The sequence below is a fragment of the Xylocopa sonorina genome, chromosome 1, assembly GCF_050948175.1.
Source record: "Xylocopa sonorina isolate GNS202 chromosome 1, iyXylSono1_principal, whole genome shotgun sequence".
NCBI lineage: Eukaryota > Metazoa > Arthropoda > Insecta > Hymenoptera > Apidae > Xylocopa > Xylocopa sonorina.
Genome location: NC_135193.1, coordinates 15,637,846 through 15,664,650, shown reverse-complemented (window position 1 = coordinate 15,664,650; position 26,805 = coordinate 15,637,846). Strand labels below are relative to the sequence as shown.

At 32.6% G+C, this 26,805-nt stretch overlaps 8 protein-coding genes across 15 annotated transcripts; 5 read left to right on the top strand and 3 right to left on the bottom strand.

Moving 5' to 3' along the window:
• Nucleotides 1-785: 785 nt before the first annotated feature.
• On the top strand, nucleotides 786-3,590 carry LOC143423801 (dihydrolipoyllysine-residue succinyltransferase component of 2-oxoglutarate dehydrogenase complex, mitochondrial). Its single transcript, XM_076895385.1, has 9 exons — nucleotides 786-940; nucleotides 1,405-1,429; nucleotides 1,572-1,623; nucleotides 1,756-1,826; nucleotides 1,907-2,034; nucleotides 2,111-2,461; nucleotides 2,549-2,724; nucleotides 2,812-3,262; nucleotides 3,341-3,590. Exons 1-9 carry the CDS (start codon nucleotides 866-868, stop codon nucleotides 3,473-3,475), a joined length of 1,464 nt encoding a protein of 487 aa, XP_076751500.1. The 5' UTR covers nucleotides 786-865; the 3' UTR covers nucleotides 3,476-3,590.
• A 1,390-nt stretch (nucleotides 3,591-4,980) lies between these two features.
• Rpt2 (26S proteasome regulatory subunit Rpt2) lies at nucleotides 4,981-6,661 on the top strand. Its single transcript, XM_076909524.1, has 4 exons — nucleotides 4,981-5,569; nucleotides 5,642-6,028; nucleotides 6,094-6,329; nucleotides 6,405-6,661. Exons 1-4 carry the CDS (start codon nucleotides 5,224-5,226, stop codon nucleotides 6,537-6,539), a joined length of 1,104 nt encoding a protein of 367 aa, XP_076765639.1. The 5' UTR covers nucleotides 4,981-5,223; the 3' UTR covers nucleotides 6,540-6,661.
• On the bottom strand, nucleotides 6,548-7,357 carry LOC143432697 (uncharacterized). The gene is made up of 2 exons (XM_076909527.1): nucleotides 7,222-7,357; nucleotides 6,548-7,035 (listed from the first exon to the last, which is right to left on the bottom strand). Exons 1-2 carry the CDS (start codon nucleotides 7,309-7,311, stop codon nucleotides 6,637-6,639), a joined length of 489 nt encoding a protein of 162 aa, XP_076765642.1. The 5' UTR covers nucleotides 7,312-7,357; the 3' UTR covers nucleotides 6,548-6,636.
• Polr3f (RNA polymerase III subunit F) lies at nucleotides 7,240-8,773 on the top strand. The gene is made up of 4 exons (XM_076909525.1): nucleotides 7,240-7,526; nucleotides 7,696-8,314; nucleotides 8,385-8,546; nucleotides 8,627-8,773. Exons 1-4 carry the CDS (start codon nucleotides 7,447-7,449, stop codon nucleotides 8,699-8,701), a joined length of 936 nt encoding a protein of 311 aa, XP_076765640.1. The 5' UTR covers nucleotides 7,240-7,446; the 3' UTR covers nucleotides 8,702-8,773.
• A 569-nt stretch (nucleotides 8,774-9,342) lies between these two features.
• On the top strand, nucleotides 9,343-17,856 carry Acf (ATP-dependent chromatin assembly factor large subunit). Of its 7 annotated transcripts, none has more exons than XM_076909075.1 (15): nucleotides 9,343-9,634; nucleotides 10,105-10,243; nucleotides 10,315-10,529; nucleotides 10,815-11,022; nucleotides 11,103-11,332; nucleotides 11,411-12,084; nucleotides 12,252-12,722; nucleotides 12,816-13,306; nucleotides 13,580-14,356; nucleotides 14,426-14,640; nucleotides 14,727-14,908; nucleotides 15,090-15,203; nucleotides 15,604-15,958; nucleotides 16,495-16,670; nucleotides 17,044-17,856. In XM_076909075.1, the coding sequence occupies exons 1-14, from the start codon at nucleotides 9,522-9,524 to the stop codon at nucleotides 16,661-16,663; spliced, it is 4,353 nt and encodes a 1,450-aa protein (XP_076765190.1). In that variant the 5' UTR covers nucleotides 9,343-9,521; the 3' UTR covers nucleotides 16,664-16,670; nucleotides 17,044-17,856. The 7 variants fall into 7 exon arrangements, with proteins under 7 accessions (XP_076765190.1, XP_076765178.1, XP_076765181.1 ...); XM_076909063.1 differs by having other exon boundaries at nucleotides 16,483-16,670; XM_076909066.1 differs by having other exon boundaries at nucleotides 10,812-11,022; nucleotides 14,730-14,908; nucleotides 16,483-16,670.
• Nucleotides 17,857-18,406: 550 nt separating this feature from the next.
• On the bottom strand, nucleotides 18,407-19,899 carry Roh (reduction of Rh1). 2 transcript variants are annotated; one of them, XM_076895447.1, is made up of 3 exons: nucleotides 19,824-19,899; nucleotides 19,057-19,221; nucleotides 18,407-18,532 (listed from the first exon to the last, which is right to left on the bottom strand). In XM_076895447.1, exons 2-3 carry the CDS (start codon nucleotides 19,217-19,219, stop codon nucleotides 18,459-18,461), a joined length of 237 nt encoding a protein of 78 aa, XP_076751562.1. In that variant the 5' UTR covers nucleotides 19,220-19,221; nucleotides 19,824-19,899; the 3' UTR covers nucleotides 18,407-18,458. The 2 variants fall into 2 exon arrangements, with proteins under 2 accessions (XP_076751562.1, XP_076751554.1); XM_076895439.1 differs by lacking the exon at nucleotides 19,824-19,899 and having other exon boundaries at nucleotides 19,057-19,258.
• A 1,302-nt stretch (nucleotides 19,900-21,201) lies between these two features.
• Gnpnat (glucosamine 6-phosphate N-acetyltransferase) lies at nucleotides 21,202-22,692 on the top strand. Its single transcript, XM_076892649.1, has 5 exons — nucleotides 21,202-21,442; nucleotides 21,664-21,784; nucleotides 21,882-21,944; nucleotides 22,031-22,158; nucleotides 22,240-22,692. The coding sequence occupies exons 1-5, from the start codon at nucleotides 21,428-21,430 to the stop codon at nucleotides 22,480-22,482; spliced, it is 570 nt and encodes a 189-aa protein (XP_076748764.1). The 5' UTR covers nucleotides 21,202-21,427; the 3' UTR covers nucleotides 22,483-22,692.
• Nucleotides 22,693-22,709: 17 nt separating this feature from the next.
• Nucleotides 22,710-26,655, bottom strand: Yata (N-terminal kinase-like protein yata). The gene is made up of 12 exons (XM_076892637.1): nucleotides 26,484-26,655; nucleotides 26,212-26,358; nucleotides 26,014-26,142; nucleotides 25,718-25,929; nucleotides 25,325-25,415; nucleotides 24,777-25,259; nucleotides 24,482-24,703; nucleotides 24,109-24,361; nucleotides 23,854-24,024; nucleotides 23,514-23,782; nucleotides 23,161-23,269; nucleotides 22,710-23,084 (listed from the first exon to the last, which is right to left on the bottom strand). Exons 1-12 carry the CDS (start codon nucleotides 26,595-26,597, stop codon nucleotides 22,933-22,935), a joined length of 2,352 nt encoding a protein of 783 aa, XP_076748752.1. The 5' UTR covers nucleotides 26,598-26,655; the 3' UTR covers nucleotides 22,710-22,932.
• Between the last annotated feature and the right edge of the window lie 150 nt (nucleotides 26,656-26,805).

Below are 26,805 nucleotides of genomic sequence, written 5' to 3'. Positions count from 1 at the left end.
GTTTCGATACACAACCACCGCGCCGAACTCCATACATTTAATTACATTTTCGGGGTTCATGTTTAAAAACCCAAATTCAATCACGAACTCACTAACATATTAGAGTGTTCCCATTCGTCTTGAACATAGCGTCGAATCCGCAATATTACAGAATTCTCTCTCTTTCTCTCTCTCTCTCTTTATCTATCTTTGTTTCTCTCGAATCAGCTATAAATCAAACGATATATTTAAATAACAAAATTATAATTGACAATATACCAACAACTTCCTTGTTATTATTAATTTAGATTTCATTCAGCAATATCTTAATACTAATAAATTTTGTATTAGATCCCCGATCATATGATATCTTTAATATACAGCTTTCTTGAACATTATATTAGAATATATTTATCTATATAAGGATTGCATAAAGTCGCACGTGTTGTTCAATTATAGTATGAAGAAATTATACATATAATTATGCGATTACTTCCCTTTTTTGCCTTTCATTCAGATAACAGTTGTACAAAAAAGATGATAGCCTCGAATAGTGGAAATATTTTCGCTTCTAATCATTAATGGAAAGATACTACTCTTGCAATATCGAGTTTCAGTTCCATTTTAAACGAACAATAAAAATTTAGTTAAATAATTACAACGTTTACTCGTTATAACTTGTATTTGTGCGCGGTTTCGTTTTATTTAAGTTTACGATATTTTAAACAATTTTTGTACTTTTTGGAACCCGAGAGAGTGGCAGATTTCAGAACGCGCGTTTGTCGTAGGAAACTAGCCCCACCACTGACGCGTACCAGCCCGTACTGCTTCCTCATCGTCACGAGAGTAAGGAGCGAACATCTAAGTTATAATTTTCCGTTTGAGGATGGCCGCGATGCTATCCAACTGTTCGCGGTTTATGCCTCGTGTAATAACAAGAATTAGTATATCACAAACGAAGGTAAACTGACAAATGATCTCTCTTTTAATTTATTATTCATTTTGTAAAATCAATGACACACATATTGAGTAAGAAGGACCTAACGCCCTTTCAAATAGAATCCGCTATCAAGATTGCCAAAATACTACCCTTATCTACTACACCCATTATATAATAGCACCTTGACACGTTACGATCCGTGACTTGATCTACCAACTTTAATCTGTCAATGAAAAATTACAAAATTTCCCCCGATCATTAAGTGTACACCCTTATTTTTACATAACTAAATAGACTTCACTTTTACTTGAAATTGTTTATACTTTTTTATGATATATGAACACACACTATACCTATTTTTATATCTCAATTCCTGTGCCATAATCTATATGAAATTATATAAACAATAAAATATTTCTGTACTGATTTAATTGTAAATTTTATATTTTAAACAAATATGTATACATGTTTATATATTTTTCTAGGTTGTGAGATCTTTATATAGTCAAGGTAAGACTGCTAAATTACAATGATGGTAAAGAAATAGTGAGCTATGTTGAAAATTTAAAAACATTATCTTTATAGAGAGGCATATCAACGTTGGGGATAACCATGAACGTAAACTACTAATTGTATCAAATCATTTTTGTAGGGCACATTCTATTTATCCACACCCAACATGTGGTCAGCAAGAACTCTCGATTGTAAGTTAAAAATGTTTAACAAGGGAACTTAGTGTTCTCGGGATAACAGTATTTACAATAAAAATAAAAGAACACAAATTATTAATTGACATAATGAGAAAACTTTAATATTCAATTTTCAATTGTGTTCAGATGTACAAGGTATAAGAAATTCCACTGCTGGATAGATCAAGCGAGACATATTCATTCAACATCTAGCTTATGTAAGCAAAATCTAAGAAGATTTAAAAGTATTAGAAATAGAATCATAAATTGTCATATAAAATATATTTATACATAACAGGGGAAATAAAGGAGGTTGTAGTACCGGCGTTTGCGGAAAGTGTAAGCGAAGGAGATGTCAGATGGGATAAAAAAGTTGGCGATCAAGTGAAAGAAGATGACGTCTTGTGTGAGATTGAAACAGATAAGGTTAAATGAAGAAGGAAATACTTGTATATAATATATGTTTTGTTACACTAATGAATCTGTAATAATTTATTTACAGACTTCAGTCCCTGTACCATCACCAGGTGCTGGTGTTATAAAGGAGATCTTTGCAAAAGATGGTGAAACAGTGAAGCCAGGACAAAAGTTATGTAGCATTGATATTGGTGCAACTGGTGGAGCTGTAGCAGCTGAGAAGCCTGCTGAGAAGCCTGCTGCAAAGGCTCCAAGTCCTCCACCTACTCCTAGCGCAGCAGCACCTCCACCACCACCGCCTCCACCACCACCACCACCACCACCACCACCGCCATCACCGATTCCTTCTGCAGCTGTACCACCCCCAGCAGCTCGACCTCCACCTCCACAAGCACCTGCAGCATCAATACCAGTTGCTGCGATCAAGCATGCTCAAGTGAGTATAATTGTGTGAGTATATAATTGAGGATAAACTATTTTGTGCCACGTACAGTTATTTACAAGGTTAAATGAAAATTTATAGGCGTTAGAAGGCGCAAAAGTACAACTGCCTCCCACTGATTATACACGTGAAATACTTGGTACAAGAACAGAACAGCGGGTAAAAATGAACAGAATGCGAATACGTATCGCGGAACGTCTAAAAGATGCTCAAAATACGAACGCTATGTTGACAACGTTTAACGAAATCGATATGAGGTTTTTATACACATCTATTACAGTTTTCGTTTTTACATTTTTCTTTTCTTCGTTAAGTATAACTTAACGGTTGTTCTTTTTTTACAGCCGTATTATGGAATTCCGTAAAACGCACCAGGAAACCTTCACAAAGAAGTACGGTATTAAACTTGGATTTATGAGCCCATTCATTGCAGCGAGTACCTATGCTTTAAAAGATCAACCAGTAGTAAATGCTGTAATAGACGGGACTGACATAGTTTATAGAGACTATGTTGATATTAGTGTCGCGGTTGCAACACCAAAGGGGCTTGTGGTTCCAGTACTACGCAGCGTAGAAAATAAGAATTTCGCGGAAATTGAAATTGCTTTGGCAGCCATAGGCGATAAAGCAAGAAAAGGTCAAATATCCGTCGAAGATATGGATGGCGGTACATTCACAATAAGTAACGGTGGTGTTTTCGGTTCTCTATTGGGAACACCCATTATAAATCCACCACAAAGTGCAATTCTTGGAATGCATGGAGTATTTGATAGACCTATTGCAGTAAAGGGCGAGGTAAAAGTCTTTAATTATTGTATGACAAGGTATTTTATTAAAAATCCTTTTTATTAAATATAGTTTAACAATTTTCAGGTTGTAATTCGTCCAATGATGTATGTGGCTTTAACATACGATCATCGATTAATTGACGGGCGCGAAGCTGTGATGTTTCTAAGAAAAATCAAAGCAGCTGTAGAAGATCCCAGAATTATTTTAGCTGGCATTTAAGCCACTTATTCAATAAATACTTTTATTGAATCGCTTCGGACGCGCCTCTCATTACCTCTCATTACAACATTTTCTACACGTTGTATTATATTCTGTTCATCGAGGCTTTTACTTATAGAACATTTTCCCGGATTCTCATTAATTCTTGTGATAAATGAAAGTAAGAAAAGAAAAAATATTACGTACACGAGAGAATGTGAACTATTTATACCTGAACAACTTGATCTTATCAACGAAGTACCACTACGATTCACTTGTATCCAGCAATGTGGATTGATTTTTCCGTAACACAAAATATGATAGCTCAACTTAATCAAATATTTAAATTCGCACTAAAGTTGAATTCAGGAAGATTAATATTGACATGAAAAATTAAATGTATATTTTAGTATTTTTGTTGCTCGAACTGAAGGTGTTTGCTACATAGTTAAAAAAATTAAATCTAGTATTATACAATGTAAAGTCTTTTATGTAAAAAAGATTTATGCTTTATAATCGAGCTGATTTCTATGAAAAAATTAAATCATATTCATTTACGTTGAAAAACCTTCAGTTTATGTATGCCGTTGGTTGACATCTTTTTGTTAATCAGTCATGTAATATATATGATGCAATAATTGCATCGGGATGTGTATTTGTAACAAATATTTTATTATTTTTAATTCTATTTATTTTTATTCTGATGGCCTTGAACGAGACGTCATAATGAAGCGATATTCGAACAGCTAGAGAGAAGATACTTTATTGCAAAGATAAATGTATCGAATTATTCAAATAAAATGCACGAATCCACGTATTGCCAACATTTTTAAATTATATTCACAAGTATTACAAATTGAATTCAATTGTTCAATGAACATTTCCATATTTATTTTATAAAGATATGATTTTTCAATTAACAGTAACTATTACTGAACACGATCGCGAATATTATTGTTCCTAAATAAAGAAACATCGAGTCATTCTCACAGAAACGATTATATTAATGTTATTACTACATAAAAATTGTGTGAAAACTTTTTTGACATTGCTCTGTAATTAAGTAAAAAATATAATATATAATTAATATTTATTTCATATGTCTTTGAATGTATATATAGCTAATTTTTGTATTAATGTTTTTTAATGAATCGAATTATTTCGATGTATGAAAGAGATATATCGAGATTATAATCGATCCTGCTCGAGCACACGGAATGACTTCGCCGTTTCGATTCGTGACCAAACAGTAAACGTAAAAAAATGGTAACTATTATTCTCGTAATTATAAGTATACATTAAGGTGTTTGTTTTATTTCAAATAGTATGTAACGAAATATTTAGTAATCATTGTAATTAATGAAATTCATTATTTCCTTTTTAAATCAATATACATACTATTTGACATTTTAGGTTATCCTAATTTCAAATATTGTTTCATCTCAAATATCATATTATTCGTATTTAAATTTTTTCTATACGCGTATAATAGTTTTTCAAAATAACACATAAGAAAGAAAAGCTATTTTATTATGAAGTAATTATTGTAACAGGGGCAGAATCAATCGGGTACTGGTGGTACAGGAGGTGATAAGAAGGATGATAAAGACAAGAAGAAGAAGTATGAACCGCCTATTCCAACAAGAGTAGGCAAAAAGAAGCGGCGTACAAAAGGTCCCGATGCTGCCTTGAAACTGCCACAAGTTACACCGCATACACGTTGCAGATTGAAACTTTTAAAGTTAGAACGTATAAAGGATTATTTGTTAATGGAAGAGGAATTCATTAGAAATCAAGAAAGACTGAAACCACAAGAAGAGAAGAACGAAGAAGAAAGGTCTAAGGTTGATGACTTGCGTGGAACGCCAATGTCTGTTGGGACATTAGAAGAAATAATCGATGATAATCATGCGATTGTTTCTACATCTGTTGGTTCCGAACATTATGTATCAATATTATCATTTGTGGATAAGGATCAACTAGAACCTGGATGTTCAGTTCTATTGAATCATAAAGTTCACGCTGTTGTTGGAGTTTTAGGTGATGACACAGACCCTATGGTTACAGTAATGAAACTGGAAAAAGCTCCACAAGAAACTTATGCCGATATTGGTGGTATGTAAAGTGTATATTTCTATTAGGAATTTTCATTACATTACATATTTACAAACATGTTTCATAATTTAGGACTGGACACACAAATTCAAGAAATCAAAGAGTCTGTAGAATTACCTTTAACCCATCCAGAATATTATGAAGAAATGGGTATTAAACCTCCAAAAGGAGTGATACTCTATGGTCCACCTGGAACTGGAAAAACATTGTTGGCAAAAGCTGTTGCCAATCAGACTTCAGCAACTTTCTTGAGAGTTGTTGGTTCTGAACTTATACAAAAATATTTAGGAGATGGCCCAAAACTTGTCAGAGAGTTATTTAGAGTTGCAGAAGAACATGCTCCTTCTATTGTCTTTATAGACGAAATAGATGCTGTAGGCACGAAACGATATGACAGCAATAGCGGAGGCGAACGTGAAATTCAAAGAACTATGTTAGAACTTCTTAATCAACTCGATGGTATGAGAATATGTTTTAAAGTAAATCGTGATATTTCAATTATAATAACAAAAATGTTTATTTAGGTTTTGATAGTCGGGGAGATGTTAAAGTTGTAATGGCTACGAATCGAATTGAGACCTTAGATCCAGCATTAATAAGACCAGGTCGTATAGATAGAAAAATAGAGTTCCCATTGCCAGATGAGAAAACGAAAAGAAGAATTTTCAGTATTCACACCAGTAGAATGACATTAGCACCTGATGTAAATTTAGCTGAATTAATTATGGCTAAAGACGATCTTTCAGGTGCAGATATAAAGGTACGACGTTAGTTAAATATATATGTATGAAAAAAATTGTAATTATTATTACTAAATAATAATTATATCTTGCAGGCTATATGTACCGAAGCTGGTTTAATGGCATTACGTGAACGTCGTATGAAAGTTACTAGCGATGATTTTAAGAAATCTAAAGAGAGTGTTCTATATCGGAAAAAGGAAGGTTCTCCCGAAGGTTTATATTTATAAGAATACTCTAACTATTATTCTTTATTTACACCATTGAAACTTAAAAATATTATATACGCTAATAAAAATATAAAAACTGTATGTTTTTATTGGTAAATTAATTATCTCTTAGTTCTTTTGAAGGATGACTTTCTATTTTTAATTTATCCAATTCGTCAATATTTATTTGCTTTACATAAGGTTGAAAATATTGATGCAGTGTTTCAAGAACATTTATCGAATGTGTTTTTTGTTCATTAATGATTTCAGAAAAAGGTTTTTCTATGTTATTTCCACTCTCAGATTCTGTCATACATATATGACAAATACCTCTTCTAGTTTTATTAAGAATTTCTTTTATATTTTGCGGATGCTTCACATCTTGTGATGCAGTGTTTAACAAACTTTTAAACTTTCCTAACATGAAAGCTGTCCGAAAACCTTCTTTATACCCAATATCAAAACCCTCTTGAAATACTGAATTTGCTCCATCTATTACCCCTTCTCTGTATCCACCCTGAAAAATAATATAATTATAATCAATAATTTTATTATACTATTATTGACCATATATTATTTGAAAGCATCATATACATATATTTTCATTATTCCTAAACATATACTGTTTAGAAAACGATATTATATATATATATATATATATATATGTTCTTCCTAAAATTTTGTGTTACTATTTAAATGATACCTTTTTAGCAGTGTCTGTAATTTGATTCCATTCTTTAGAAGCAAGATTCAACGAATCTTCGTCGTCTAATTCATCCAGAGAATTGTCCATATTTATAAAATAATTTCTTCACGTTAATAAAACATTTAAACCTTACTGCAATCTGTAAACAATAACAGAACGTAACCTAGCGAGCATCGAAACTAATCGAATAGATCATATAACATTTAACGTTAAAGTAATTCAATGGAGACGGAAGCCGGTACCTCGACAGAAAAAGATGCAAATAACGCGGAGACGAATGCACTTGAAGCTATCGAGCAAAAGTAAATTTTTATTTCTTTACACTGAAAGCTGGTTAGGTGTTTGTTACATACGCAGTTGATAGGTTACGATGTAATGCAAATAGCTATACCCTTGCATAATGACAAAAATGAAACTTACAGGTGAAAGATAAGAACACGAGTAATTACATAAGGTGCATTCAATTTTCAGAATTATCGCGTTAGCGCAAGCAAAGCCGAAAGGAATATCCGATAAGGACTTGACAACCGAATTGCCAGATTTGCAACCCGCTCAAAAGGCTCAAATTATAAATAAACTTTTATCTCAAGGCTACTTTGATTTATTCAAACAAGGCGGTTCTCTATTATACCGTTTGAAGGATCCTTCTAAAGCTAAAATAGCCAAGGGTGCAGATAACGAAGAGAAGATCGTTTACACTATCATTGAGGAAGCAGGGAATAAGGGGATATGGATCCGTGACATAAGATTTAAATCGAACCTGATGCCTACTCAGTTGAATAAAATTTTGAAAAGTCTAGAAACCAAGAAATTTATTAAAGCCGTCAAGTCTGTCGCGGCTAGCAAGAAAAAGGTGTACATGTTATACAATTTAGAACCCGACACTTCTGTGACTGGTGGTGCTTGGTACCAAGATCAAGATTTTGAAGCAGAATTTGTCGATGTTCTCAATCAACAATGTTACAGATTTTTGGAGAAAAAAAGAGAGCAAATGAATTCCTGCAAAGGTGGGCCAATTATGGCTAGAAATGTCACGTTTGCCTCGTCTAAAGAAGTATGGAAATTTATCTCAGACTTAGGAATAAGCAAGGTTCGCTATATTGCTATAGCTTTGCCTTTGTATTATATACATTAACATTAAACGAAATTATTATTTATAGGTAAAATTATCAGTTGAAGATCTAGAAATGATATTGAACACTTTGGTTTATGATGGAAAGGTGGAACGTACTCTTTCGGGTGATGGAAGTACTTTGTACAGAGCGGTAGAACCTTTGTTAAGTCCACCTGGATTAATTAAATCTACTTGCGGCGTTTGTCCTGTAAGATATTTCATTTTTTCCCTTTCTTTTTCATTGTTTTACAATTTAATAAAATAACATAGAATTATTTGAAAATCTAGGTAAGGAAAAATTGCTGCGACGTTGGCGATGTTACACCAATCAAGTGCCAATACATTACAGATTGGTTGGAATAACAATACCGATTTAGCATAACTATTTGTGTACATAGTTTTTTCTATACATTCATAATTTATGTAAAGAATAATAAAAGTATGTAAAATATATATCTATGCATTTATCACGTACAATTTAGTCATTTTCGAAATTTAACATTCGAAATACAAAAGTTCGATATTATTTTATCGGTTAATAAATCGTAAACAATTCCCGCCAATTTTAATAAGTTTACATACACGTTTGAACCGGATACCAATTACCAACTGTGAAAAGATTACATCGCGTTTTCCTTCTTACGTTTCTTCGGTTGCATCGCGCGAAGGAACGTCGCGATTAACTATAAAAAAAAAAAAACAGATAAAAGCATAGATCTTTGTCGAGCTGTTAATTTCCGACGCGTCGACGCGACGAATATCGTTCCCCGATATTCATCGTTTCCCGCGTTTTAAATAACAATTTTACGTTGGCAGCGCGTTATTCTTTTTATTGGTTTCCGGCTTTGTGGTGCCAGATGTGAATGCGCGCTTCCACGGGCACCGTTAAAATCGTGCTTTGTCATGAGAGTCGAAATGTTTCGCCTAGCAGCGTTAAAGATTTACACTCGACGCGCATGAACGTGCGAGATCCCGTGGCTAGTGTATCGCAACGATCCAAGTGACAGTTGAACAGCGTACGGAAACTTGGCAGGCATTTCGGCAAAGTTAGCGTGTGTCGCATGTGTCTGGCGGTGTTCCGGAACGGGTATAGCTCTATCTTCGACGCAGAATTGATTCGCGAGCTTGTCAGAAACGTGAACGGGAGCTACGTTCGTCCGTCGATACATTAGCGAGTGTTGACATGCCGCTTCTTCGCAAGCAACCGTTTCAGCGTCTTCATATATCATCGGACTTCAAAGACGACGACGAAGTTTTCCACTGTGAGGTTACCAACGAGATCTTCAAGGACTACAAGTAAGACCATGACAGCTGAGATCGGTTCGAAATACGTTCAGTGGCACCATCGGTGCGAATATTTAGACACGAGTGTTTCCTGCCCGTTCAACTTCGCCTCGTCCCCTTGCTTTCGCTCGTTTCAATCTACACGCCTCACGTGTTAGTTAATGTTACGCATTTGTGTACACTTTTGCTTTTTAACGACTAGATCGAATTAAGCGGTACGCGGCAGAGAACGTCCAGGTTACTTAATGTACGTTCTTATTATGGAAGCCCCGCGTGATATCATCCGAATGATCGTGAACTCAAATATTTTATTCTGTTTTTATTTGTCAGTTTGTTGTGTTCTTGAATTTTTGTTTGTTAAATGGTAATTTACATTTTTATGATGATGGATAGCTGTATTATTATATTTTTAGCTATTGTTATGTTCATTGATGTTGATCATATCGTGTTTAAACTATAATTACATATTTTTCTGATTGCAGTGAATTCTGTGAAAGAATTATTTTATGCAATTCGCTTATATGGTCATGCAGTATCACTGGCAGAAGTAACATGACCTATGAGGAGGCTTTACAATGCGAAGAAAATGCAAAGAAAAGCCTTAAAGAATTTCCTATGGAGGTATGATGATTAATTACAAATTTAACTCTAAATGTTATAGCTTTATGTTAATTATGTGTCTTATATTGCAGTTACGTATTCCCATACTATACCTTGCTAGTAAAACAAACAGATCGTCCTTCAACGAAATGATAGAGGATGTATATCAGTTTGCAAAGGATCGTTATTTTGTAGGGGAAATGGTAGAGGCAAGTTTCACAGAGAATTCTTGGTGCGACTGCCATGTTCTTCAAGTTATTGCTCCCACGGAACAACAAATTAAATTAAGTGCTAAAGAAAATAACAGGTAGAAATCTGTTTGGCTTGTACAAACATGTATTGCAGAGATAAAGAATTATATCTTTATTTTGTAACACAAGTATCACCTTGTGACTTAAAACATTTATCTAGCACAGAAATATCCGAATTTTTCTTTTCTTTTATATGAAATTGTATTTTTACTAAACTTTTGGTATATTGGAAAAAAATGTCAATTTAATATTGACAAAAACTGAAGATACAATTCTTTACTTCTAAGGTAGAGAAACATGTGATGTATTGACTTTATTACCATATGCCTATTGCATAGAAGCCCACAAGAACAACAATACCATCCCCTTGCAAAATTATTTCGTTATGAAGTGGAACAGTTAGATTCTGGAGATTCTGATGTTAGCCAACTTATGATAGTTGAAGCAGCACAAGTACGTCGAAAAAAACAGCACTACAGCAGAGAGCGTAATAAAATATTTTTACGTCAATTATGTGAACAAAATGAGAGCGGGATATGGATCGTTAAAGTTAGTAATTATCTTTACACAAAGATTATTTGGGAAGAATTGCGTAATATATTGATAAATATATACGTATATATTTCTAGGATAATGTTTTACAAAAATATGGAATTAATAAAGTACGTTTTGACACAATATTTGCTGGTCCTCCTCCAGACTTCACATCACGTATTAAGAAGTCTATTAAACATAAACAAGAATCAATGGATAAATTTATTACTACAGAAGTATCAAAACAAAAGACAATAGAGAAACCTGACCCACTTAAAAAAGTAAATCAAAAAGGATTGAATATAAAAAAGTTTCGAAAACCGAGGTAAAACAATGTACATTAAAATGAAAAAACAGTTCGTAATATTTAGCTATAAATCAAAATTATGAAATTTATATACAGGATGAATGGAAAATTTAAAGAAGACTTGAAAGCAAAGGCTCTTGAAGAGAAAGCAAAACGCAAAGAAGAAAGAGTCTTGAAAAGTGAACGAAAAAAGGAGGAGAAGCAAAAATTAGCAGCTCTGGCTGCATATGTAAGACAGTGGAATAAGCCGAGAGAGGATCTCGAATGCGAAGATCTTTTTCCTATTCCGCAAGCCACACCGGTTAAGATTAGTATACCTAATGAAAAATTCGGCGATAGCGTTATGATCCTAGAATTTTTAGAGTTTTTTAACGAAGAACTAGAAGTCAGCGCGTACTTTCCGAGTGGTTTTACCTTGGATCTCTTGGAAAAAGCATTATTAGTAAAAGAAGCATCTGGTCCCTGGAGTGATCTTTTGCAATTACTACTATCAAGTATCTTTAAATATCAAGCAGATGAAGAAGATGAGATTCATGCTGAAGCATCTGATATATCAAGTGATGTCAGCATAAACGAAGGAACATCGTCAATGTCAAAGGCTGTCAAACTTTCTACTATAGCTTCTAGCTGGAGTCAGGTGCATCAAGGCTGTAAATTATCTGAATTAACATTAGATCATGTAACTGTAAGTGAAATTTTAAGACAACATTTATTAAGTTCGGGAGGACGGATTAGCGAGGTAGCTTCCAAATGGAGATATTCTCAAAGAGGTACATATTTATATTATATTTGACTGTATACCAATACATTTGACACAACTATTGTATTTATTGCTTAAATACGACAATAATGCTTTACAATAGTTTTTAGAACTAATCGTATAATATTTATGATACAAACGATAAGCGTACATATAATTTGTTTTTATTATCCTTAGGTGGTTATACAAACCAAGATGATCCAGCATTGTTTATGAGACTAAATGAGACATATATTTTACGATTGCTGGGACATCGCAGCGTTCATGAATTTGATTTAGATGAAAAATTGAAAGTAGCAACGTGTCTTATAAACCAGTTGCTCACTTTCGCTTCGGTGCGAGATGTGATTGAAGAAAGACATGAAAAACTTCATCAAGCGCGAAAAGAATTAAAGTCCTTCTTGATAGCAGAACAGAGAAAAGAAAGGGAAGAGAAGGAAAAAATGAGAGAACGAGAAAAAGAAAAAGATAATGAAAATAAAATACCAAAGAAAATCACACGTGGTAATTGTGAAGAAGAGAAAAAGAAAGAAGAGTACGAAAATAAATTGAAAGAGCTTCAGCAAGCTTCTAAAAATGATAAAATGATGCTTTATTTAGGCTCTGACAGAGCTCATCGTAGATATTGGAGATTTTTATCAATACCAGGTAATTTTATTCTTTCTCTAATACGCTATTTAAGCTTAATAGATTAATGATACATTTATAAACTTTCTTTCCTTTTTGTTTTTTTTTCGTTAGGAATATTCGTCGAGAATGATGAATGGTGGCCTGGTAATTGCCTCCCTGACGGCACACCTCATCAACCAGAATTACAAGATAGAGATTCCACGTATGCTTATTTAAAAAATAAATTCGAAGATGAATTCAGTGATAAAGAGAACAGTTTTAAGAAGGCAAAGAAGTCTCCTAAGAGAGTTTCATTTTCTGATAAAAATGGTGTTAAATCTCCGAGGAAAGATGTATCTCGAAAGGATTTAAAGCAAGAGCTGTTTGATATAAGAAAAAATTTGATGGCTTGTACCGGAGATAAGGAATGCCCAGTACATTCGACAAGACCAGGACCGAAATGGAGCTTTTTTGGAAGGCAGGAAGATATACAAGTTTTAGTGAATGGTTTAAATACGCGAGGGATTAGAGAGAGCGAACTTAGAAATAATATCGTACAAGAAATGTCGAGTATAACATCTATAATTGAAGAATGTCCCAGACATAAACTTAATCCTGAAGTCGTAAGTGTTTACTATATTTTTCCTCTCTTAAGAAAAAAAAGATTGCTGATCGCAGTTTTTCGCTAGAATTAGAGAAAAAGAAACATAACTGTTATAAATAAATTTTCTTAAGGTATTGCATTATTGCAATGATGCAATGATAAAAGTAATAATACAGTTATAAATAAAAAAAAATGTATCGGTACATATAAACTACATTTTGTTGAAGCTGTGTGGCACTGTAGAGAATTAAAATTATTGCTGCTAAAAACATTGAGTAAATTTTCGATACAGTTTTCAGAACCTATTAAAGGACATCCCAATAAAATTATAAAAAAGAACAAATATGAGAATGCCAACTTGAACTTCCCTTCAGAAATGGCGGTCGACGATGTACTAGAATTAACCATAAGAGATTATATCTTAGACTTCGAAGACAGAGTAAAAGGAGGAGGTTTGGGAAGTTTGAAAGTTAACGATAGGGAGGCATGGAGGCATGCGATTAATGATAGAAAGTACGACAAACAGTGTGATAAATTATTGTATGGTACAAACGAAGTTGAAGCAGACGTTGCTTGTAATGTAACAATAGATAAAGTTAAGAACGAAACTAAGCATAGTAGACCGGGAACTCCAGATTCGGAATTTGGAGGTATTAACATGAAAACATACAAGGATTCAGGAAAATATTTAGGCCCACCGAGTGAAAACGAAATACAACCAGATTTTAAACAACAGTCGGTCATTAAACAAATGGCTTGTGCCATTTTACAGCTATCTCAAGGCATAGAACAAAAGTACTTACAGAGACCGTTAGGTATCAATGAAAAAGATAAGAAATCGTCAGGAAAAGAAATTAAAGAGAAATGGGAACAGTCACTCATGGCATCGACAAATTGGTCTCAGTTGTTTGTACATTTAAGCACCTTAGAAAATAGTGTCGCATGGAGTAGAAGCGTACTGAATGCTCAATGTCGGATATGCAGGCGACGTCGAGATGGTGATAAAATGCTGCTATGCGACGGATGCAACAAGGGCCATCATTTATATTGTTTAAAGCCAAAACTAAATGTAAATTATTTTTTACACTAATATTTAATCATTTTGTTATGATACTATATGTTACGTGCTTGTTCATAGAGCGTACCGGATGGAGATTGGTATTGCAAAGTATGTAAACCATCTACCAAGCCAAAAGAGAAAATGAAGAAGAGGACAAAATTTGAGGATGAATTAGACGAGGAAGTAATATTAACCAAAGAGACTCGACATAACCGTGCGAAACGTATCCTTGAAAGTGAGGAAGAGGAGGATCCAGAATATGAGGATCTAGACGAAGATAGTGACATGGATATGTAAGAATTACTTTGAAAAATATTTAACATTTCAGAATGTGTATTGAACGATTTTATTGTTGGATGGCAATCATTTATTTCTACAGTAGTCAAGAAATGAATGTATGCTCTACGTGCAGAAGTGGTGGAAAATTGATCACTTGCGACACATGCCTAAACTTTTATCACGTGGAATGCATAGAACCTCCTATAACGAGAGCTCCTCGTGGACGATGGGTTTGCTCAGATTGTAAAGATAGGAAAGATAGGAGGACGAATTTGAAGTATGGTAAGTATCACAATATAGTTGCGAATACGACGGTAGCAGGAAAAGCGTTATTACAGACACTGAAAAAATATTACATTATCTCATAATATTTTATTATCCATTTGTGTGTTAACGTCTTAGTAAATTTTAATTTAAATACTAATGTAATAAAGCAGTTTTTTAGTTCTAATTGTGTTGTTAGTGAGGGGGCGTGAAAGGGAAAGGGACAAGGAGAGACTGTGCGCTGCAGCCGCACGCTCTCGCATCCATGGCTTTGCCAAGAGCCTCCTCACTACAGAGTCTACAGACTGGGACGGTCTGTATTGTATCTCTATATATCCTATTTTTCTTAGTATGAACATAGATTTTTTTTTATACACATAGTAATAAATCTTAAAAAATAACTACCATGATACATTGCTTTATACATTCGTTCTTTAATAGATAAATTAGGGTAGACAATTTTGATGGCATGCACACGCAGATAGCCGTTATCCCACTGTTCGAATAAAACAGTTCAAATCTAAACTTGTTTCGTTTCATTTTGGCTTTTTAGCGTATTGAATTATGTATGCTTTACTGAGGTTGCAAAATAAAATTATCGTATTGTATTGGTTTCTATAATTCTTTTTTGCTCTTTGTATAAATTTAATCTAAATGTATACGTAAAAATCCAAGGTCAATATTTAATTGTTTGTGAACGTTTTGATATACAGATAGTAGTAACTCAGAAGATGCGGAACCAAGGCAAACCAGAAGAGCTGCTAAAAGAGCTGCCGAAATGGAGCAAGAAGAAGAAGACAAGGGAACAATTAAAGGATCTATGGGAAGACTGCAAGAATTACTTTCTGATATTAGGCATCACAGAGATTCATGGCCTTTCTTATCTCCTGTTACGAAAGACGAAGTTCCAGATTATCATGATATTATTTCCAATCCTATGGATTTTGGCACAATTAAGTACAAACTTAACAACAATGATTACGAAACGTTGGAACATTTTTTCAATGATTGTCACTTAGTGTTTGAAAATTGTCAAGCTTATAACGAAGAACATAGTTCTGTTTACAAGTAAGTATAAATAATACAAATATATGTATACGCAAGTTCGGATGCCAGAGATTACCAAACATTAACAAACAATATCAATTAATATGCCATATATCCGTATTGCCAGTAGTTAGGAATTTATGTACGCTCATGTGTTTGACAATAATAATAATATATTTACTATTGTGTATCTTTTTACGTTATTAACTAATAACATTTTTGTGTTCAAACTGGTAAGGTAGAAATAGAATTAAATAGTGTATATTTGTAACTAACAAAATAAGCTTTAACTTTAATCCACGCGATAAACTAAAGAGTTTAGGCACGATTTTACCAATTAGTAAATTAATTTCATTAATAACAATTAACTGAAATTTAACAACGATTTATACATATATGTGTTGCGAAGTTAAAAAAAAGAAATAAAGGAGATTATTAAAATAGGAAACTATAAAATAGTAATGGTTTAAGATAAAAATCTTTGGCCTCCGAACAATTGAACCAATATGAATTATTGGAGTTTGACTATAACATTTTAAAAATAGTTACGTGTACAGAGCAGGTATGAGGTTATTGAAGTACTTTGAGAAACGATGCAAAGAACTAGGCCTGACGTACAGTGAGGAGGTAGTACGATTTCCAGATGCGAAAAAACCGAAACTCGAAGAAAACGGTGTTGTAGGTAGCGAAGATGAGGACCCGGAAGATTTTCAGAAATCAAGATAGAGATAAAGTACTATTTTCAGTCTGTTATATTTATTGAAATATCAATTTTTATTCCCGATGCGTAAATTGAATGTACTTTGAAACTAGATTCGTACACGTGGTATTGAACAGTGTACAGATTCGTAACTCAAGCAAAAAAAGTGCTGTAAACAAAAAAAAGAAAGATTTCGTTTTACTAAAAATTAGAAAGTACTGCATAGAATTTACAAAGTTATAAATGCAAGCTTAGAAGTGTTTGAAAACCTTTCTTTTCTACGTTACTCACTAAAATATCCCAATTAATTTTTTTCTTTTTCTTAGGGTTGCTATAATAAAAAGGATACACAGTATTATTCGTAGAATTTTACGCATGGTATAATTAAATCTCGTACACTTTTTAGATTTCTTAATGTAGAACATTTTATGAACGAGTGAAGAACGCGTAAAAATAATAAAACTCGTTTTATACGCTTGAACCAGTACAGGAGATTTTTTTCAGTTAGTATTACTATAAACAAATCTTTTATCGCCAAGTAAATATTTGCTTTACATTAATGATTATTTATTGTTTTAACATTACTCGTTTTCGATTTACATCTTGTAGATTCTTACGCTTAAGAAGGATTATCTAAATATATATTCTAAACTTCAAAAGCTTTTACTGCAAAATTCACATAAAGTGTTACACATTATCTGCCTTTTATAATATATCTGCATACCGTGCGAACTGCGATCACTCAAGTAACATGACTGATGATTTAAGAGTTAATACATGCGTAATAGAATTCAAGAACTTTTATTATGAATGCTATGGTAGTATTCATATGAAAGTAATCAATGATATAAAATACAGTTACTATATATATATATATCTTTGCTTATATTTATATAAAGTAGATTTTATTGGGGTTCTAGTATGTTATACATTACATCGAACTATTGGAAATGAAAGATTTTATTATTTAATTATTTTTGTTTTAGGTTTTGCCAAAAATTAACATGCAAGTGGTACTTATTTTTTTTTTCTCTTTATATTTTTTTCCCTCTAAGATTCAGCCTATTTTAAAAACAAAATTAAAATTTTAGGCTGGCCCTACACAAAATCTATGGTACAAATTATCATTAATCTCTACATTGTACAGTATAGTAGAAGCAGTTCTTTGTAATCATGTACGTTTTATACAATTAATTTGGTAATAAACTTTTAAAATAGATTTATAATGGAAGTTCGTTTGTAATAAACTACGAAAAAATATAAGTTTCAATTAACAATTTGAAAATGCAGGTATCCCCGTCCGTCTAATATGATACCTCTGAAACACGGTTTTACTTTAATATGATTCGAGAATTAGGGAAATTCCCCATACAGCACAGTACAAAAATGTTCTTGAATCCATGTAATAAGATTTATAAAAACCTTTTAAGCAAGCACAAGCAAATGAAAATATTAAATTTTTTTAGAAAAATATTGTAAACTCAAGATAACTTTTGCTTTAAATCAATATGAAAATTGAGAATATGACAATACTTTATAATAGTGATATATGATAAAAAAGAAAATTTACATCATATTAACATACAATATTTAATTGTTTTAATAAATACATTTTTCTTAGTTATGGAATAATACTATATCTTTTAAACTTTTGAAACCTAATCCTGTGTTTTATATTAGTCCTTTGTTTCACATAAGACTGCATTCTTTCAGAACATAATTCCTGTGCTGTGCGAGGAATACCTGTATCATATATATTTGTCTAATGTATATATATATATATTTTTCTTTCACATCATACTACAATGTTTCAGGTGTAACTCAATGATGCATCTCTCCAGAAAATTGCTTTCTACGGATTTCCTCCCACTTCTTTACATTCTCTGGATTATAAGCTGAAACAAAAATGAAAAAAAAAATAGTATATTTAAGTATTATTTATATATATATACACACAGGATAAGACACATAAAGTATGATAAGCTGCTTTTTCTAGAGCTACTAGCAGATATCAATCAGAATTTTTATTTCAATTAAATGATGCAAATGAAACTAATATATTTAGGATACAACATGTTTTCGAACTAATTATTTACAGAGGTGGGGGACATTCATTCCTTCTTTATCTGGATAACTATTATTAAATAATATATTATTGCAATTACTTTTTTTAATAGTCTGCAATGTTAAATAATTATAGCCAAGCATATTTTTATAACGAGGCTTCCTCAATTGCTTTCTTAAATTTGTTACACCTCAAATAATTGACCCACTCAGATCATTTAATTTAAACACAAATTGATTTCAATCTTTGCAATTATTACGAATAAAACAGCATATCACGTTTTATGTGCCCACCCTACGTATACACATAATTATTAAATAAATTTAGAGAGTTTTTCTAAAGCATTGTACTTACACAATTGCTGTATCTTGTACCACAAAGGTAAACAGAGTATGGCGCTTACAGTCCAATACCTGAGTAACCAACCACGTTTAGCTTTGAAGTAAAAATGTTCAAATGGAAATCTAGTTATTTTTGCAGAAAGTGTATATGGATATTTCATAGGTATTCCAGACATGGCTGAAAATAATATGCAATTAATTCTTGTCTATATCATATATATTGTAAATGTTTAAAGAAACAGCATCTTTCTATGGAAGAATAAGTAAAATCTTTAGCTTTCAAAATAACGATAGTCGCTTCAATCTACACTCAATAATTCTTGTTTCGCATAATAAAACAGTGAGTACTTTCTACTTTAGTTTAAAAAAAAATAATAAAAGTATACATAAAACATGATACTTGACGTATCAAGAATCAATACCACGTTAACAGAGTTGAATTAATTGTTACGAAAAGAATTCAACTATTATATTAACGCAACGTTGTTCCATGATAGGTTAAATGAACAAACGTAATAGGTATATAATTTTATAATTCGTACAATTCTTATTGTTCTTCGCGTAGACTGTTTGATTGTAATTACATCATAAATGGAGATGATGCAAAAAAAAAGTGGAATTTTTCTTATAATATATTGTAAAAAAATATATGAATAATAAATTGCATTCACTGTATAAATTTTTTATTCTATCTATTGCAAGTTATATTGAAAACAATCTACTGTTGAACGTTTAGTAATAGTAATAAAAGAAAACTGGATAAAATAATAAATTACTTACCTTCTGTTATATACTATGAACCTCTAGCAAAGAGATGAGACTCCGTTATACATTAGACATTTGCGAAAGCCGTAGACCGACATTATATAACCAGACTATCATTTAGAGATATCGAAAAATATCGAGTTGCAGATAGCGAGAGTGAAAACGATTGTAGTCCAAGTATTGCAATTCTATAGGTCGAGAATTGAACAGATTTATAAAAACGATTGCACGTTTAATAAATTATTAAAAAATCTGCACAACTATAAAAAAAAACCAAAATATTTTGCTCTGCTCTAGTCTTCATCTGAAAACATTTCCGAAATCTTCGAGAAACGGTGGTTAACAAATAAAGGGATAATAAAATAAGATATAAAGTAAATGCTACATATTCAATACAAGCATATGACTTTTATTTTTTATTAACAGTCTATGTAAATTAAAATTATGTACGTAAAGAACGTAATCGTACGATATTTCACACAAAAGTTAAAAAAAAAATTAGTTTCCAAAGTAGTTTATAAATTAGATTATAATTATATTATAGTTTATAAATTAGATTAATACCCCGACAACTTAACTAGTGGTAACCAGAGATAAGAGAGAGAAAGATGCTATAAGAGAGAGTGAGACAGTTGATGGTGACTCTATTCTAGAACCCGTGGCGCCATCTCTGTGAAAAGTGCTCAAACTGGTCGCTCAGCGTTATCGACAGCGAAGTGAACTACTGAAACACTAGCGCCATCTCTGCGGAGAGTATTGAAACTAATGCTCGACTAGTTTCAGGGTTTCTCTGAGAGATGGCGGTAGCGTTTCAGTAGTTCACTTCGCTGTCGATAATGCTGAGCGACCAGTTTGAGCACTTTTCACAGAGATGGCGCCACGGGTTCCAAAGTAGACTCCTCAGCATCTGTCTCACTCTTTCCTATAGCTTTCGTATATATCTTTTTCTCTCTTACCTCCAAAGCGGGAAATATAAAGTAAATTACAATAAAACTACTGAAATATACAATAAATTGCAATGGAATTACTGAAATATACAAGAACTTATAATGAAACTAGTAAAATATATAATAAATTACAACGAAACTATTGAGATATACAAAATTCATAAATGAAGATCATTGGCAGGTGATCCAAGTGATACCCTTGTGGCATTAAGTAATACGCTGGTGCTTTTTGAAGTGGTATTTGATTTGCTATGTTGTCTAGATAATTTTCATCAATAAATAACTAATACATTTACTGAAGGTAATGGAAATATGTACTAAAAAAAAAAAGAAAATCTTTCATCGTTTTTATAAATAAAACATACGTACATATAGACTCTTTTTTATTTTGATAAATTGTACGATTCGTTTTACTAATATCTAGTACCGTTTTTAATGTACGACATACTAGGATCATAAATAAAACGGATTTTTAACTTATCACATTAATCCGATTTAATCCTTGATATAAAATGTAAAAAAATACAAGAATCTGGATGTAGTTACGTGGAGGTGACACCTTATGCTGTTATAGGATCAATCAAAATATCCATAAAGGTTTCCATCCCGAACGAGCGCGGAAGATCAAACGTGATTGTTAACAATATATTTGAAACCGTGCGTCTACTCGCCATGAATTCTACGAAGGTTGTATATATGGTTATCTCCTTCTAAAAATTCACTTTCTATATCCAAACAGTCGAGTTCGGTAACGAAATAACACGCAGTTGAAAATAATTTACTCGTCTGATAAAAAACAATATGTTACCGAATTTAAGACATTCATCGTTTCTTCATATTTTTCTCGAATTAATTTTTATATATAATACCTTATTAGAACTAAGTTAACCTTCTTCATTTGTTGTTAGGAGAAATGTGTTGGAGACACAGAAACCGAATTATTTAATCCAAGTGTGTTGGAACGATTGTCCGTGTCACCTATTGAGGGTTTATTAATTAGACCTTTACAATCCGGCGATTACGACAGAGGTAAGACCATAATGCAAATAATTTATCATTATCAACTTTATATTATCCACATTATCGATATTAGAAATTTTATTCTGTAATTATTTATGATGCGCAGGTTTCCTTCAGCTCTTGACTCAACTGAGCGAAGTTGGGAATATCAGTAGGGAACAATTTTTAAGTAAGACATTCATTTATATTATAATATGTGATATAAGAGATTTAATAATAGATGAAAAGCTTGACATTCTATTTTGAAATGTGTAGACAGATTTCATATGATGAGAAGTACTGGTAGCTATTATATCGTTGTGATAGAAGATATAAACACTGGGAAAATAATAGCTACTTCAACGTTAGTCGTAGAGCAAAAGTTCATTCACAATTGTGCACTGGTATGTTCTTTGGTTTTTTCTTTTTTATATCTTTTCTAATGTTATTTTTTTTTAATGAAATAATAAATAAAATTGTTACAGAGAGGACGTTTAGAAGATGTGGTAGTTAATAACGAATATCGTGGTAAACACCTAGGAAAGTTAATAGTTAAAATTATATTGCAATTATCACGTTACCTACGATGTTATAAGTTGTCACTGGACTGTAAAGATCGTCTTATACCATTCTACGAGAGTTTAGGATTTAAACGTGAGCCTACCAATGCCAATTTTCTCAATATACGATTTCCCATCGAAACCACTGCAGAGCAATCTCATTTATGATAAAAGAGTATTTGATAAAGAGAGAAAAAGAAAGAGTACTTAAAGGTGATACAAAAAAAATTTGATTCAAATGTTTGTACATCTCAATTTTAAACAAACATCTCTGTTATTGTTTGTTTGAGGACAAACATAGTTTTTGTATATATTAACACTTTTTTTTAGTAACCAGATTTGACTTAATGTGAATTAAGAAATGAAATTATATGTGGGTTTGTGCAGGCTGAAAATGTAATAATATGTAATTATATTTTGCTGAATACATATATAATATTTTATAAAAATATATAATAATATAATAAACAATGTTAGAAAAACAATTCAAAATCGATTTTCAACAAATATCAATTAGCCATTAATAGAATAAGTAGAATACTTATTTCGCATTCGTCATTTTTTAATTCTTTTTTTTGTTAAATACATGAATGCAATTATTAAATTATAGTATTTAAATTAAAGTTTCTTAGCAGCAACATTATTTCGTAATTTTACCGCTCTCTTCGCTTCCATTTGTCTTTGCCTTGCTAATTTGCGTTCCTCACGTTTTCTTCTGGCTTCTTCTAATTTATTATTTCCGCTAACTGTACTGGTACTTTCGACATTTCCTTATGAACAAAAATCATTGCAACCAGTCCAATTAATATTTACATCAATTTAATAATCATAATAATAAAAACATACCTGATTGTTCCAATGGTTGAAAATCTTCCAGTGGTTGAAATTCTGAATCTTCCCAACCTATCTCAGAAGATTCGTTCTTATCCTCTGCAGTCTGTGCTGCTTCTTCTTCCTAAAAAAAATAGCGTTAAACCTTTTACTTCATTTTAATAGCATTCAGATATTGCAAGAGTATCGAAAGCTGTGAAAGTAGAAGCTTCATTCTTTGAAATGTGTCCAGATAAACTGATATATGATCTTTCTTTCTTTATAAAATTACGTTTTAAAAAATTGGCGATTTTTCGATTGAAATTTAGCGATACTTTAATTTCATTGTGTAGCGTATTTGAATTAAAAATTATAAATATAATGCAAACCGGTTCCTCTTCAAGACTTGTCCATTGATCATTAGGTTTAGGAGAATGAGGAGATGGCGAAACATTATTTGTTCCATGTCCTGAAGCAGTAGAAGGTTGTTGTTCCATATCGCCCCAATTATCAGCATCCCAGTCCCAGTCGCAATCTGAATTCGCATTAGTAGCGTTCTGCAGATCATGTTCATGATCGTGGTCCAATGACGTTATACTTGTAGCGCTACTTGTCGTGGCAGTTGTACTGGCACTACTTTGTGAACTGCTGGCTTGCTCTGTAATTTCCATTTAATAATAATTATTATAAAAAATAGAATAGTAATAGAAATGAAAAGAATGCCCGTACCTAAAGAGGCGGGTTTGTTTAGTAAAATTCTAGATGCATTATGAGGATTTGATGATTTTGGTGTATCTGACTGGCTACGATAAAATTTAGCAGTAACGGCTGTTACTGCCCACCCAGCCCACGTTGCTGCTGCGTTACTAAGACTAGGCGTAGCTGTATTTACATCTGCCTCTGAAATAATATCAGATTAAGTTTTAGTTGTTGATTAAGCTGGTTACTCTCTTGTATGAAATTCTAAAATTTTTATATAGGTACCCATAGATTCACGTAATCCAGGATCTTCCGATACTCGCTCAAGTTTTGATAAAAATCCACGAATAGTTCGAAACGCGTTATCCCTTACTCCTTTATCCACGTCCGTAGTCAGAGGGCATAAAGCTGGTAAAATACGATTCGCAACTTCCTGCAGCAAAAAGTATTGCTGCGTCGCAGCTAATGCTAGAATACTTGCTGCTCTAGCCGGTGGAAACGGATCACGTGTACCTCGAATAAATGCTCCAATTAATACCTACGACAACGTTATTGCTTATGATTCTTTAAATTATTACATGTGTTCCACTTAAATAGATACCTTAATAAATACGTCTTTCAATTTTATAGATATAAATTTTTTTTTAAGTGGAATTACCTTTTGTCTAATCTGAGGATGAAGATGCTGAGCAATTTTTCCTAAACAAACTGTAGTATTAGTACGTATGCCACCATGTTCATCTTTTGACTGAAGTTTAGCAAAATACCTTAATGTTTCCACATTAAGATTATTGTAATCTAATTTTGGTGCTAAATGTACAACGGATTTTATTGTTTGTTCCCTGATCGCAGCGTTTGTGTCCAGAAAACCTTTGGCTACCTGCGATTAATAATGTAATAATAACTTAATCTTTTATTTTTTGTAATAAATAAAAGTTAATATTTGTAATCACCTGTGGGAAGATAGCTTCATTAACTGTTGCTGGTTGCAAATGATTGACAAATCGATCTAGTTGTTGCAACAAACGTAATCTTGTCCCTCTATCGTTTGATGCAAACAATTTCACAACGCACGGTACAACTCTTCGTTGATATTCAGCATCGGGCAGTTGGCAGCCAAGTTGTAACAAGGGGGGTAATACTGCACTTCCAGCGTCGCCAAACTCAAAGGCAGCCAATAATTGTGGCAAAATCTTATATCTACCGACGCCCTCAGGAAATGATTCTAACTGACTTGCAAGTTGAGAGAAAAATCGACCTTTCTCCCCTCTTTCTTTCATTTGGATTTCCTCTAGGAATAAAAGTGCATCTACAAGTTCATTTTTAAAAAATCCTCCATTACTACGACATCGCGCTATGATATCGGCAGGATTTGGTCTTCCGTCTGCATTGCCGCTAGTCAATTCTCGATATATCACTTGCAGTTGCTTCGGAATCTAAAACGAAACGTACTTATCGGTTTCAATTTAAAGATAAATATTCATCTTACTAACGAACATACTTTATCAGTAACTTTAAGTTGCGAACTTGAGCTTAATGGTCCGTTATAAGTTTCCCAGATTAGGCATCCAAGTCCCCACATGTCAACTGAGCTGTTTTTTATTTATTCATCAGTTTCTTAGTGTTTAACAATAAACCTAAACGTTTACATATAGGAAAGCTAGTATTGTAGTTTAACTTTGTTAAGAGTAAGATGACTAACTTCTATATTGTTTACCAAACAAGAAATTTAATTTGTCAATGTTTTATACGTTAAATAAGTTGTAGCTATATGAACAAAAATAATTAAATTATTCCTTTCTTATGTGTAATTTAGTAAAGATGATAGAAATTTTAAGTGATAATTAGCTATGGACATACAAAATTTATTCAATCTTAGTATAAGTCTTTTTACCATTTGGTTGCTGGCTTTACATTTTCCTTAATATCAGGTGGATAATATACTTGATACGTTGCCGGTAATGTACTATAAACAAAGTCCACAGCTGTCATGTATTCAACTCCACCAAGTTTCCATTCTCCACTTTCTTCATTAACAAACACACTCCATAAATTAACATTGTTATGTCGTAAATTACCATCATTATTTAAAAAATTCAATGCTCTCTATTAAAACATACACATTTTAATACATATACATTTGGTCAAACGATATATTACGATTATACACATTATCATTCTCATACATACGGTAATTTGGAATATTCCCCAAGAAAAGTACAATTCTTTTTTAGAATCTTCGTCATTATCAGACTTCTTTGCCAATCGACTGTACAAAGGTTCCACGCGTTCTGTCGCCAAGTAAATCACTTTATCGGTCTGAAATTACAAGAAACGTCAGCAACTCATACAATGATACATACATAACAATATATGCATTGTTTATACCTCTAGACTATCAAGATACGCGAGTATGCTTGGATGTCTTAGCGTTTTCAATCTTTTCACAGCCGAACGAGCTATGTCCAGAAGATGTTCATTGCCATTCTTACATTCAAAGACGAACACCGATACATCTTCACCTCCTGTTGAACCCTGCGAACAATTAGTTTGACAGTAAAGATGAAACTTTGAAAGGTTGAAATTACTCAAAATTAATAGCTAAACACGAAAATCGTTTTATTTGTCTTGAAAAACGTAACCACGTTGGGTTATGGTACCTTTTTCTTAGCCCTGTGCAACGTCCAGATGCTTTTGTCGTCCAAGCCAGAAATCGGCTCGCCGATCTCGTACGGGAAATCTTTGGCTGGGTCTCTCGAGAAAAAGGACCACATGTTCGCGACTTCGAGCTATTTAATTTGCGCAGAGATCAGGCTCATTCTTACAACTTCGATATCATATCACCACGGCACTGACAGTTACGCATCAAATGTAATTTCAACCGCGCTGCTACTTCGCGACGATTACTGCGTGCTTAATATATCGAACACGTACCACTCGCCTAGTGGTCGATGTAAAATTAAAACGAACTCGTCGATTAAT